Source organism: Schistocerca serialis, chromosome 3 (genome assembly GCF_023864345.2).
Source record: "Schistocerca serialis cubense isolate TAMUIC-IGC-003099 chromosome 3, iqSchSeri2.2, whole genome shotgun sequence".
Classification (NCBI taxonomy): domain Eukaryota; kingdom Metazoa; phylum Arthropoda; class Insecta; order Orthoptera; family Acrididae; genus Schistocerca; species Schistocerca serialis.
Window position 1 is genome coordinate 355,013,886 of NC_064640.1, and position 15,495 is coordinate 355,029,380.

Sequence of the window (15,495 nt, forward strand, 5' to 3'; positions counted from 1 at the left end):
ACTGAAAACAGACTTATGCACCTAGAACCATAACCTGTGATCAGGAACAGTAAATGAACCATGAAAATAAGCCCATTTGTACGGAGTTTATTGCAATGTGTAACAGCTTACAACTAATGGCAGACAACAATACAAACACAGAATAAACAGAAAATGCGAAAGCATTTAAAAATGGTAGATAACACAAATCAAAGATAAACAGTGTTGCTTCTTTAAGATATCATTAACATTGTACCATTAACAATTCTTCTGTGGGTCTGACAAATCTGTGACCATTCATACTGTCCTTACACCAAGGACAGCACAAATGGTCACAGATTTATTAGACCCATGGAAGAGCATTATAGAACTACTGCATAGCTTGAGTGTTTTGTAAGCAACCTCCTTTGTAAACAGATTATGTATTCTTAGTGTACTACCAATGAGACAAAGTCTGCCACTTACTTTATCTACAACTATGCTTAGGCAATTTCTCCATGTAATATAACTACAAATTGTTACAACCTTGTATTTGTACAAGTTGACTGATTCGAGTTGTGACTGATTGTTATTGAAGTTGATGGATACGACTTTTATCATTTTGGGAAATGCACAATTTTATATTTCTGAAAATTTAAAGCAAGATGTGAATCCTTACACCACTTTTAAATCTTATTAAGATTTATCTCAGTAACTGTGCAATTTTTTCAGGCAGTTCTTCATTACACATAAACGCATCTGTGAAAAGTTTGAGGTTAAAAGAAATGGCTCTGAGCACTATGGGACTTAACATCTAAGGTCATCAGTCCTCTAGAGTTAGAACTACTTAAACCTAGCCACCCACGGTGGCTGAGCGGTTCTAGGCGCTTCAGTCTGGATCCGTGCGACTGCTACAATCGCAGGTTTGAATCTCCTGCCTTGGGCATGGATGTGTGTGATGTCCTTAGGTTAATTAGGTTTAAGTAGTTCTAAGTTCTAGGGGACTGATGACCTCAGATGTTAAGTCCCATAGTGCTCAGAGCCATTTGAACCATTTGAACTTAAACCTAACTAACCTAAGGACATCACACACATCCATGCACAAGGTAGGATTCGAACCTGTGACTGAAGCAGCTGCGCGCTTCTAGACTGAAGTGCCTTGAACCGCTCGGCCACAATGGTTAGTGTTTGAGGTTATTATGAGTGTTGTCTGATACGTCATTAATATGCAACGTGAACAGCAAGCATCCCAAGAAACCTACCTATGGGTTGCCTGAAGATACTTTTACATTTGTTGATGGCCCTCTAGCCAAGATAACATGCTTCATCCTCTCCACCATGAAATCCTCAGTAAGTCATAAATTTCAATTGATATCCCACAGAATCATACTTTCGATAAGAAGTTTAGGTGAGGTACTGAGTGAAATGCTTTTCAAAATTCAAGAAATAATGCATCTGCTTGACTGCTTTGCTCCATAACTTTCCAGATATCATGTGAGAAAAGTGTGAGTTGGGTTTGCATGAACTATGCTTTTTAATCCATGCTGGTTACCTTGCAAGAGGTGATTTTGTTTGACGTCCTAGTTATGTCTGAACTCAGAATATGTTCTAAGTTTCTATAATGATGCATGTCAATGATATTGGACATTAGTTTTGTAGATAACTTTTGCTATCCTCCTTGTAGATGGGTGAGAGCTGTGCTTTCTGCCAACTACTGGACACAGTTTTTTTTGTTTGATAGATCTATGGTATATAATATTTTTACAAGGGGCACTAACTCAGCCACAAATTCTGTATAGAATCTAATAGGAATTCTATCAGGTCATGGAACTTCATTCAGTCTTAGCGGTTTAAATTTTTTCTTAATAGTAGTGACCCTAATATCTATATAACCAATCTTGGCAGTGGTGCAAGCATTAAATTGGGATAGTACTCCTGGAGTTCAGCATTTCTGCTTTTTAGGAGTGCTATTAACCCTGGTGCTTTGTTGCAAGTGCTTCAGCAATTGATACTGATAACTAGGACTTCTATACTTTTTTGGGTGGATAGGGGGAAGGTGGCAAGGGGAGTGCATTAATTTTGACCTTACACTGATGCTTTTACAGGTGTCATTACTCAGACAGCATGAAGAGTCAGGTAATATAAAAAAAATCTTTTGTGCACCCCACAAACCATCAACTGTCTTGGTAACAGCTTCTGATGTGTAGTGCACACCTGACACATCTAGACAGACCCTAGATTTCTCTACTCTATGGTGCAATTCTAAGAATTTGTAGCCTAACTTGTCGCAGAACCTCCAAAGTCAAAGTGATTCAAGCCACCTTCTCAACTGAGAACCAGGGGAAATGCTGCAGAATGTATGTCTGTGAAAATGGCTATTCTTTTCAGCCTTTCCTTCCAGTCGTGGAAGGATTCAAGTATGATTTTGAAGCTTGCCTGACAAGCACTGTTTGTTCAAATATGCTCCACAATACATAGTTGTCTGTTCCTTCAATGGGTGCTGGAACGGCCTCCTCAGAATATTGAATGGGCATACGTGTGGAGTGCGTGTGGTGATCCTTCCCATCCTTTGCTGAAATTTTTCTAAGGGTACAAGTATTCCTGTATGTTATAAGTGTCAGTGCTTAATAGACCCCATACTCTTTTAAATTTTCTCCCCTTGACATGATACACAGCAGATTCCTAAATAAGTGAAGTGAGTCTTACTGGCTCAGTTTCAGTTTCAGTGAAAGACAGAACCTTGAATTCATTGGTTGGGGGTGGGGTGGGTGGCTGTAAAACCTTGAGTTCTCTCTGGTCCCTGTCTCCTCTGTACAGGGCCCTGAGACCTATCACACCATCCACAATGGCGAGTAGTGATAGATCCTGTACTTGCTGTAGAGGAAACAATGGGAGGATTGTATTCGAGGTATCATTGGTATCTTTGGTACATGTTTCTCTGTAGCCCTCCAAGTACACCTGTTTGGTGCAGCTCCAGTCATCTAACAGTTGTCAGATCTGTTTCCAGCTGTCTACAAACAGTAAGTAACTCATCGGAGGCCTGAGAACAACATTCGCAGTTGAGCGTATTGTGACTCATGGAATGTTTCACAAAAGAGTAAACTTATAACTTTAAATGAAGCTTGCTGATTTGTGTTTAATTTTTGGATTTGTTATGCTACAAGTATTACAAGTGCCCATTAAGAACTGAAACAATTAACACCCAAGGAAGACATTTCTATTATGACAAAAGAAAAACCTGGGATAAAATCTGCTGATTTCCTGAAAGAATTTGTTTTCTGGGGTTACACTCAATAGCAAACTCAGCTAACTAACTAAAAAATAGTGGACACGTGCAGTGCACAGTCTGTTATTTTTCAGAGTGTTTTCAAACTTGTTCTTATTTTGAGTTTTAAACACCAGTGGAGTAGTTTGGCATTTTCTGTGACAGAATGAAGCACTTTTTGTTTCAAGGAAAAAATCTGGTCAGATATTCTTTAATTTATAGAGTAGCAGTTGTAGTGACCAAGAGTGCATAACAGCTGGGACACCCAAAAATCCAATACACTACCTGGGAAAATATAGGTTATATTTAATATCCCTTGTATTTACTAAAAATACATCTACACTCAACAGATTCTTGAGAGTATCGAGAAATCGGCACCCTGAATCATGTCATCTGAGAGTTTATCAGTTAAAAAAAGTCTCAGATGAGGACAGGAATCTATTTAGTGCCAAAACAGTATGCTGAGGAATGACACAATAATAAACAGTTACATTTTCTCTCTCTCTCTCTCTCTCTCTCTCTCTCTCTCTCTCTCTCTCTCTCTCTCTCTCTCTGTGTGTGTGTGTGTGTGTGTGTGTGTGTGTTTCAGAACTGCTTATTGTATTTTATGTGCAAAATTTTCACACTGTCAGCTCATCTGGAATTCACAACAATGGCTTAGGGACTACATATGTTTCACAATCTCTGCATTATTAATCTTCCAATGTGCCTGTACCCTAACCTTTTTCTTTTCTCAGACTCTACTCAAACACTGATTGCAGTGTCAACCAACTTATATCTTCATTCACACAGGCAACACTTGTCCATATAACTTAATTAATGGATGTTTCTTTACCATTTGAAGTAAATATGGTGTTCATACCTGTTAGAATTAAGACCATCCATTTGAATCAACAGTTCTGCCTTAAATCTTCGGGAAGCTTCATGTTCTGAATCTGTACGACGTTGTGAACACAGTGAATCTGTTTCATTTATAAAAATAGTGCTTGGGGCATAAAAGTGAACCTGAAATATAATGCATATTATTAAGGAAATATCTTATTCATTGCAGCAAATTAAAATGTTCAAGTTGAAAAACTGGTATGAGTGAGACCCAGAAAACAAAATCACTTTGAAAAATTAATACAAGTATTCAATCACTATTCCAATCATATTGCCTTTTTTCTACATGTCATTATATTTTGAAATGTATATTGTGTATTTGTAATGTAGCAGTATGAGCTGTTAGCCTAGAATATACAGTATATTATAAGAAATGAGTTGATTGGCATATATTTTAGATAAACTTGTTCTACCAATATTGAAACATGTAGGCAACAAATTAGCTTTATGTGATCATATGAACTGAATTATTTGTTATAAAGTACAGGCCACAGCATATGCAGTGGATCTCCTGAAACACTGCTTTACAGAGACACTTTAATGGAGCATTATGATGTGGAGATGCTTGTGTCAAAGTTACTCTCAACTATTTTTAAATAATTAAAATTTTTGATATTTATATCCAGTCTGACAGGACAGTGGCACTGAGCATTTTCCTAACTATGGGTATCAGAGTCTAGGTGTACAATGAATATCCTCTTTAGTTTCTTAATATTCAATCTGGAGTTGCCAAACTTGATTATCTATATTTCTAGTTTCACACTATGCTCCACTTTTTTCTGAGTTGTTGGCTACCCTCTCCACCACTTTCGTCTTCTAGTTTTTAAATCTTATCCATTGGTTTCATTATTTATTTATTTCTTATCCTGTGACAATATGACTTTTTTGACTTGGGAACCTGGTTGGGTCTCCTGCATATCTCTTAAATTGCCCCTTTTCTTTCAGCCCTATCTTCTATTTTACTCAATAAAGGAACATCTGATTCCAAAGTCTACTATCTTTATCATCTGCTGTTCTTGTGTTTTTCTACTGGAACCTCATAAGTGTCAATTTTCCATTTCAGTTTAGAATTATTAATATTAGTTGAACTGAGAACAAAGAGTATCAACTTAGTTTACAAATTCCAAGGATTTTAGAAAAGGGAAGGGAAGGGAGGAAAATGCATTGAAACCTGTAAAATAAAGTGTGAGAAGGATGATGCACTGAAAGAATCAGCTCAGAGGACATTAAAAAAATCAGAGTGTAGCAACAAGCATATCAATTCTGAAGAAATTAATGAAATGCTATTAAAAACAAAATAGTGTACAATGTAAATGCCTTGAAGTTGTTCTCAGAATGAAACATTAAACCTGAAGTAAACTTTAAGCAACAATAAAAATTCCCAATGGGTTAAAGCTTTATGTCAGACTGAGACCTGAGTATAGATCTTTGCTTGCCTTCCACATAAGTCACATAATTTTAACCTTTCAGGAATATTTCTCTGCAATAAATGTTATACTACAGAGTAATAATTTAGTTTTGCCAGCACTGTGGTCTAGATTGTTCCAGCTTGAATGCAAATGGAGTAGAGAGTATTAAAATGTACTACTAGAATCTGCACAGTTTCAGTTTTTTAACTCAACTGTCCTGTTCTTGAGATTAATAGCAAATTATACCAAACCAACTCCAAAAAGACATACTGTGCTGCATGGTTTGTTTGTAGAAATATGCTCTATAATCTCCTCAGGCTCTGTAACACTAACAGTGCTGTCTTCCCTACTAGATGTGTTGAAGACAGGATTCTTCATTATAATGTCAAATGTAAATATATGTAGTGTTAATGACAGTCTACTTTTATGACAGTGATAGAACTGATTTGTTCTTTATATAATTAGGACAACTGCAAATGAGTATTTACCCATATACAAAAGAGGGCACTACTTTTTAAAAAATCTGCTTACTTCTAAAAAATAAATTATTATCCATGAACTGGAAAAAAGGAAAGTTACTTTATTTAGACCATTATGGTCTATGGTATGCATATTCCTATTGCTCTCTGAAAAACCCTCAAGTTTTGTACAGATTCTGCATTATCTCACTAACATAAGCATAACTGATAAATACACAAACTGCAAGCTTTACTTTTCATACACGTCAGATGCTTACTTTCGAAATTTAGTGTACCAAAGCAACCCAGGCCACTTTTGTTCCTATATTATTTTTTCTTATGCTGCATACACTGCCATTGTCTTCAAATGTCTGAAATACAGCTTTTCAACTGGTTCTATAACTTCATTGTTAATTTGTACAATTTTTTTCCTGTGTACTGATTACAAATCATTTGCAGGCAAACAACACAATGTCATCAGCAAAATGAAGATTGTTCTGTTACATTCCATTAACAAATATTTTTCACCATATGTACCTGAAAACATCACCTAGGGCTGCTGTGAATAGCATCGGTGATACAAAACTCCGTACATGCTTCTTTTCTCAATTTTAAAATTCCCGTTATCCTGGTTAAATCTAATGATAGTTATTGCAGTGGTTTATGAATTCATCAGCATAATAACATAGGTTGAATCAATGTATTGTCTGTCAAGGACTGTCAGAAGAGAATTTACTGACATTAAATTTAAAGCTTACTCAAAATCTCTGAATCGTAGGCAAAGTGCAACTACTTTCATGACTTATAAATGGTTGATTGTGCTATACTGACTTCTAAAACCAGATTGCTACTTTGACTGATTAAAAGTGATTTTTATGCAGTTAGTGAAAACTTAAGTGAATTTCCATTATTGTATAAGCGTACCATTTCAAATAATAGTCGCACAAGCTTTTCTGAGTCTCCACGGTATTTTGAGGTAAGTGTTGCTGAAGAAATATTGAAGAATGTTGAACCACACTCAGTTGCAACTGCCTTAGCCAACATAGTCTTTCCTGTTCCTGGAGGTCCCACCATAAGAATTCCTTTCCATGGTCTTCTTATTCCACAGAAGAAATCAGGCATCAGCATTGGGAGTACCATGGCTTCCTGAAACATAGAGTGCTTTTTCAGCCTGTGTAAATGTCAATATGCCATTCACTGGTCAGTAATTGATGATTATATAGAACATTCATTCTGGAAGTTCTCCATTTATCAGAAAGAAATGAGTTTGTAAATTAATAATAAAGTAGATTTAATGGCAATGTATGTTCCGGAAATAGAAATAATTTCACTAGACTGATGCATGTTCTTTGAGGATCTTGGAAAGAATATTTGTAACATTCTCATAGTGGATTTTTTGGCTTCAAAATTAAATTAGTTACGCCAACTTTCTCACTGTATGTCCTACTCAGTTAAGTAACTAAAAATATGACTCAATTAAAATAAAGTAAGTAAAACAGATTTCTTAATAGCACAGGTTTACAGAGCCAGTTTTTCTACAACAGAATATTTGCATCTGTATGAGGTCAGATATATATGCTGATGGGAAACTGATTGCTACCACATTGGAGTAATAGCACTTTTGTTGTTTCACTGAATTGAGTGTTTCAGTATGGTACATGACTGAAATGTAGTCAGACCATGCACTGGCTGTACACAGAACAGCTGCACACAGAAAGGCAAGATGTTTGACTGACAAGTGACACAAGTCAGATGCGAGGGACAGCTTCATCCCTGAAGCTATACAGGTACTGGAGCTTTCATTGGCCACAATTTCCTGTATATACAGTGGCTATGTTGATCCAGGTAATACTGCAACTACAGTTATCAAAATTTAGCTGGTAGGGATTTCCATCACTGGGCTGAGAATTTAACCTTAGATAGACAAACCACAGCCCTCCAGATCACTTGCTATTTTTGTACACAATATTTGGGAAACAATACCATCAAGACCTATCGCATCACAATAAGGTACAAAAACCGCCATCACACAATAAACAATTTGCAAACCACACCTCGCAGACCAGAGCAATTAGCATAAGGGCAAAAACACTGCAAATGGATGCTCAACAAAAGGAAAAGGTCACTAAGGCAGATGAGTTCCAGTACAGAATTGCATATTTCTAAATGTGTGTGTAATCCTATAACGATCAAGATGCAGTCTAATAAGTGGTAGTCTCTTCATGTGATTAAATTCATATGAGACTGAACGTGACCTCTGGTGCATGTACTCCTATCATTCGTAGGCTAAGGATTCAGGTAGTGGCTGGCAGATCATGTGTTTATATTTGTGATTTATAGGGTCCTACTGGAGATATGTATTTTCAGCATGATAATAATACACCCATCAAAAAAAGTTTTGCATCACCTCGGTTCCAAGAGTTCCAGAACCTGTACAGAAAATTGGAATAGAGATCAACATAAACATAATTTCTGCCCTTTTTATTGCTCTTAAAGACCACATATTGCATGTTGTACCATCACACAGCGAGACCTTCAGAGGTGGTGGTCCAGATTTCTGTACACATCGGTAGCTCTAATACCAAGTAGCATGTCATGTTGCATTGATGCATGCCTGTATTTGTCATGGCATACTAGCCACAAGTTCATCAAGGCACTGTTGGTCCAGATTGTCCCACTCCTCAATGGCGATTTGGTGTAGATCACTCAGAGTGGTTGATGGGTCTCGTTGTCCATAAACAGCCCTTTTCAATCTATCCCAGGCATGTTCAGTAGGGTTCATGTCTGGATAACATGCTAGTCACTCTAGTTGAGCAAAGTCATTATCATGAAGGAAGTCATTCACAAGATGTGCACAATTGGGGTGCGAATTGTCGTCCATGGAGACAAATGCCTCGCCAATATGCTGCCGATATGGTTACACTATCAGTTGGAGGATGGCATACACGTATCGTACAGCTATTACAGCACCTTCCATGACCTCCAATGGTGTATGTCAGCCCCACATAATGCCATGCTAAAACATCAGGGAATCTCTGCCTTGCTGTACTTGATGGACAGAGTGCATTCAACCTGACTGGGTTGCCTCCATACAGGTCTCCGACGATTGTCTGGTTGAAGGCATATGCGACACTCATTGGTGAAGAGAACATGATGCCAATCCTGAGCAGTCCATTCAGCATGTTTTTGGGCCCCTCTGTACCACATTTCATGGTGTCATGGTTGCAAAGATGGACCTCGCCATGGACGTTGGGAGTGAAGATGCGCATCATGCAGCCTATTGCGTGCAGTTTGAGCCGTAACACGACGTCCTGTAGCTGCATGAAAAGCATTATTGCACATGGTGGCGTTGCTGTCAGGGTTCCTCTGAGCCATAATCTATAGGTAGCAGTCATCCACTGCAGTAGTAGCCCTTGGGTGGCCTGAGCGATGCATGTCATGAACAGTTCCTTTTCTCCCTGTAACTCCTCCATGTCCAAACGACATTGCTTTGGGTCACTCTGAGACTCCTGGACACTTTCCTTGTTGAGAACCCTTCCTGGCTGAAAGTAACAATGTGGACATGATCAAACTGTGGCATTGACCATCTAGGCTTGGTTGAACTACAGACAACATGAGCCGTGTACCTCCTTCCTGGTGGAATGACTGGAACTGATCGGCAGTCGGACCCCCTCCATCTAATAGTCACTGCTCGTGCGTGGTTGTTTAAATCTTCAGGCAGGTTTAGTGACATCTCTGAACAGACAAAGGGACTGTGTCTGTGATACAATATCCACAGTCAATGACTATCTTCAGGAGTTCTGGGAACTGGGTTGACACAAAACTTTTTATGATGTGTGTAAATACCCACATCATCACATCACTCTTGAATGTTGTCAGTGTGGTGCTCTATGGATATTAGAGTATGGTCTAATTTCAGTCCTATTGAGCAAGCCTGGGATTCTACACATCATTAGACTAGTTTCCACTAGATGTGAATCATCAATCAGTAAGAGTCCATGTGGCAACTAGTCTTTTGCAAACCCCATTCCATTACAAGTGTCCACCATCATCATGGTACTGTATGTTACTAAGGAAATGTGTATCATTCCATTACTCTTCAGTGTCTATTGCATTGATGTATACATCTTCATAAACAATAAATAATGCACAGTATGTGAATGTCTAAGTACCTCCACACTTGTTCTCCTATATCTTAGTTCTTCATCGTGATCATAGATGTTAACCTCGAAACTTTATTATTAGGATTTTTGCTGTATTGTGCTTATATGCAAAGTTAACCATCTGAAATGTTAGCCTGTCATCTGAAACACCAGGAACTTTATGCCATACTTTCTAAAATGAAAGCAGCTTCTTGTACCTTTACTTATTTTCTTCAAGTGCTACTAAACACACTTAAGAGCCAAAGAAACCAATTCACCTGTCTAATATCATGTAGGCCCCCCAAAAGCATGCAGAAGTGCCACAACACAATGTGGCATGGACTTGACTAATGTCTGAAGTAGTGCTGGAAGGAATTGACACCATGAATTCTGCAGGGCTGTCCATAAATCTGTAAGAGTACAAGGGGGTGGAGATCTCTTCTGAACAGCATACCAGATATGCTCAATAATGTTCATGTCTGGGGAGTTTTGTGGCCAGCAGAAGTGTTTGAACTCAGATATGTTCCTGGAGCTACTCTGTATCAATTCTGGATGTGTTGGGTGTTGTTGGAATGCACAATGGACATGAATGGATGCAGGTGATCAGACAGGATGCCTACGTACATGTCACCTGTCAGAGTTGTATCTACACATATCAGGGGTCCCATATCACTCCAACTGTACATGCCCCATACCATTACAGAGCCACCACCAGCTTGAGCAGTCCCCTGCTGACACGCAAGGTCCACGGATTTTTGAGGTTGTCTCCATACCCATAGGCGTCCATCTGCTTGATATAATTTGAAATGAGACTCCTCTGACCAGGCAACATATTTCCAATCATCAACAGTCCAATGTCGGTACTGACTGTCCTAAAGCTTTGTGTTGTGATGTTTCATTGAATGGTTCACACCGACACTTGTTGATGGCCCAGCATTGAAATCTGCAGCAATGTGCAGAAGGATTGCACTTCTATCACACTGAACAATTCTCTTCAGTCATTGTTGGTCCTGTTCTTGAAGGATCTTTTTATGGCCGCAGCAATGTTGGAGATTTGATGTTCTACCGGATTCCTGATATTCACAGTACACTCGTGAAATGGTCATACAGTAAAATCCTCACTTCATCACTACCTTGGAGATGCTGTGTCCCATTGCTCATCTGCTGACTACAACACCACATTCAAAGTCACTTAAATCTTGATAACCTGCCATTGTTGCAGCAGTAACCTATCTAACAACTGCGCCAGACACTTGTTGTCTTATATAAGTGTTTCCAACTAGAGCACTGTATTCTGCCTATTTGCATATCTCTGTACCTGAGCATGCACACTTTTACCATATTCTTTGGTGCTTCAGTGTATATTCTGTTAATTTAATAACTGAGGTTGCACACCAGGGTTGATATTTTGAACAGCAAAAGATTTTAAAATTTCTGATTTTTTTTACACATTTGTAAATGTATTACTGCATATTTTTCTTTTAACCACTATGCCAGACATAAACATTGTGTTTATAACTCGATGTCTACTGACACATGTTATGCAAGGATGTTGTTCGTTGGGCAGGTGAACTGACAATCTCCCATGATATTCTTACCATTATTTTACTTTATCTTACAAATCTTATATTATGCAATTGAAATCAGTTAAAAATGTTACAGCTACTGGTTAGAAATAGATGTCAATGGGAATACAATAAATGAAACTCTATGTAAAAGTCTAAGCATTCAGATGGATAATAAACTGAGTTGAACCAGCATAAAGGGTAAGTTCTCCAAAAAGCTCCTATCTGTCTGCTTGGCATTTGAAAATCCCTACCACTGTGTAATCTGCAGATTGTGTTTACATACTTTCATTCATGGTGCAGTGACATAATTTCCTGGGACAGTGCAGGAAAGGTTAAAAAAGTATTTTTTCTAAGGGCACATGCAGTTAAAATATTTTGTAAAGTTTCTAACCAAGCATTTTGCAGAATCCTCTTCATAGACTCTGGGATTTTTATACTGGTGCACCAATAAATTTACTTCCTAACATTATTTGTGGTTAATAATAAGTGCAAATTTAGACTACGCATACCTGGCTAGGGTTCAAAATGTATGTGTCAGCCATGAATGTTAGCAGTAATATTGACACAGTTCATAGTAGTTATGTTACTTTCTGAAATGACCATAGGTCTCACAGAGGTCTAGGTAAGCTTTTACATAATATCCACCACAATCAATTTATGCTACATGGTGCATGTGTCATGAAGAAATTACCATGAAAGACAGTTTTCCCTAACATGTATGAATCTGGCAGTGTAAGACGATAGATAATGTTTAAATAAACAGCAATCCTGTTACAAATATGTTAATGTAGGATATGATGTCCTTTGATTTTTCTGATACACCAAGCTGCTCACTTGGTAGGTATAGGAACTTTACCTACATATTGCTGTAAACACTGATAAATGTTTAGTCACTGCCAAAGAGTTTCAGAGGACTGTCATCTGCAACAATAATTTCACACTAAATGTTTAATTTTTTTCTCTGTTGCTATTGCCATATTGTTGAAAAACACTAAAATTTAATTTATGCTGACTAGTCTAAGCTATATGACATATCATGTTTTTACATGTCACCTAGAAAGCAAGAGCAGCTTTCTATATTCATTATCGAATGAGTTATCAAGAATGAAGTATGGATCACATCAACATTATATTCAGTTGATAAAAAGTTAGTTTCAGTATAAATTTTGTAGTCTGATCAGCCTGAAGTAATTACATGCAGAACTGTGAGTAGTATAAAATGTCTATTTTCCCTAGCTTACTATTATTCCGTGAAGAAATGAGATCTATCTGTTTGTTGAGAACGGAGAAGGTCACTCTTCCAGGTGAAGCACCATACATTAGTATTTGTGATTATGGGGCAACTATTCACAAGTCTGAGCTGCAAGAGATGGCTGTCATGTATGTGTGAGGTGTGCTTGCTTGTGTGAATGAATGTGTGTGTGTTTTCTTATTAAAAAAGGCTTTGGCCAAAATCTAAATGTGTAATAATATTTTCATTGTGTCTGTCTCCAGCTCAACATGTCATCTTTATGGTGAGTAGCAATCTATCCTTTTCTTATACAGCTGATATTTCAACCTGGTGTTTCCATTGTTTTATACATGAGTGATTTCAGTTCAATAACCTATTCTTCATTATGAATTATGGGAATATTCTGCATTTAAGAAAAAATAAGGATTTTTTAAACCAGTATGCTTAGAATACTATCAGAAATTCCTATGCGTCTTATGTGTGATTAACATATATGTATTCCCGAAGAAAAAAATTAATGTTTAAATTGATATGATTCCTAAAGTAGCAAGATTATGAAACTGTGAGACTCCAACGTGTTCAGAACCCATACCATCTGTAACTTCCAACTAAAGGACAGATCTTTTACACAGATGCAAAATGTTCTACATAAATGGATAATGTCCATATAGAACACCCAACATTCCTACATTATCCTTTGTCTGAACTTCAACAATATTATGTAATCTGCCTAGCTCCTTCTGCTTTCACACCACTGACTCTGTCACACTGTTCTTCTTTTTTCTTCCTATTACTATTCCAGTCCTCCCTAACATTGGTTCTATAGACTGATATTTTTCTGAATACCTCTAAATTTTATGTGTGTAACTCACTTTTTACATTAGTATTTATTTAATTTGATATTTATTTAAATATTATGTTTTTATTTTGTTCCAGTATCCAAAGCAATATATCAGCAACCTCAAAATTATGTTTATCTTCCTGATAACCTTTTTGTTTGAGGAAACGATGTCTTACCGCTCAGCAAGTGGAAATCTCCATTTTTTTGTGTGCCTTACTGTCACTCAGTACTATTTTTAAAGGCAAATTGTGGCTGTCTCTACATAATTGCACATCATCATGAGAAACATTCATTGTCTTGCTAGTTAGTGATGATTACATGAAGTAGTAGTGGAAGGCTAACTATGTTATGTACTTAATTATGGAGACAGGAAATGGCGTATCCCATTTCAATGAAATACTACTGATAAAATTCAGCATATACAGGAGATTAAAAATGAGTATGGCTCTGGCAAAGCTGCATTGGCAAAGCATATACATGAAATTCAGAGATGAATACTGTAACTCCCAATAGCATGTATGGTCCAAGTTAAAGTCTTTCAGAAGATTTATAACATAGAATGTTAAATTTTGGATGTTCTTTCTGTGGAAAGTTGTTAAGGAAACTTTTGAACACCGGTGTGTTATGGAATTTGGTTTTACTTTGTTGTTTTTGTACCTGTAAGGGAAAATCCACATGAGCAAGATAAGAAGCAGTAGGACACACATAGGTCTCATCATGCTTCCTCTACATATAGAACACAGGAGGAAGAAAATGGTGGTCGTGTTAAGCAGTACCTGACAGCCACTAACCAGTGGCATGAAGAGTGCAGATGTCAATCAATATCCAGGGCACCTGAGGTGAGGGTATTTGCTCTCATGTCTGATGCAATGATTTAGTATTAAACTGTTCTTTTTATTAAGCAGGAGATATAAAACATAATTTCTGATACCACACATCCAAAGTGTATTTTAAATACAAAAAGTTATTCAAGCAGTAGAGAAACATTTCTCATGTACACCTTCTTCTGGTTTTTTAATACTTTCATCATATTTTGCTGAAATTTTTGATTATTCTTGAGTTGTGTTAGTAATAACATGTAACTCAACAAAATATTACTGTCTAAAATAAGTGTGTAACTGAATATTGTTCATCACCTGAAGTATTGCTTTTGCTTCGCTCAGCCCAGCAACACGGTTCCACTGCACATTAGGATTTCTATGAATGATATCCTTTTCAAGTGTCTCTACAAGATGCTGTTCATACTGGGCAGCCTGGAACACTTTTGGTGGGGTTTCATGAGAATCACTATCTTGTGAAGGTATTGCAGATGGTAATGAAGGCGGTCCCTCATTGCTCCGTCTTACAGGTTCTTGTGTTTTCACGCTCACTGCTGCTCCAGGATGTGACCGCTTTGTCAGGCATGGAGTGCGGTCCATTGAATGAGACTTCCTGGATCGGCTACAATGAAAGAAGTCAAAAGTCTTAATGAAAAATTTACTTGGTGAAATTGTAATGACTTATTGTTAAATGTGTAATGAATTTAGATATTCACTAATATAATACTATGACAACTAGCTCGAAACTGAAGTTATGGTATGCATTTTTGTTTATAAGAATTAATTATGAAGCACATTTATGATTCAAACTTTCAGAAAATATTGATGGTACTTCTTTCCTATCTTTCCACATTTTCAGTCATTGCAAAATTTGTGGTAATCAAAATTCAGACACATCTTAACCACATTTTCATTAATGAATA

At 37.3% G+C, this 15,495-nt stretch overlaps 1 protein-coding gene across 1 annotated transcript in view; it reads right to left on the reverse strand.

Annotated features, from left to right (window-relative positions):
• Positions 1 to 15,189, reverse strand: part of LOC126471611 (katanin p60 ATPase-containing subunit A-like 1) — a 53,512-nt gene extending 38,323 nt beyond the window's left edge. The window contains exons 1-3 of the mRNA XM_050099851.1: positions 14,891 to 15,189; positions 6,897 to 7,118; positions 4,086 to 4,228 (exon numbers count right to left, since the gene is read on the reverse strand). Of these exons, the coding sequence (XP_049955808.1) occupies positions 4,086 to 4,228; positions 6,897 to 7,118; positions 14,891 to 15,172 (647 nt within the window). The 5' untranslated portion in view covers positions 15,173 to 15,189. The remainder of the gene's footprint in view (positions 1 to 4,085; positions 4,229 to 6,896; positions 7,119 to 14,890) is intronic.
• Positions 15,190 to 15,495: the final 306 nt, after the last annotated feature.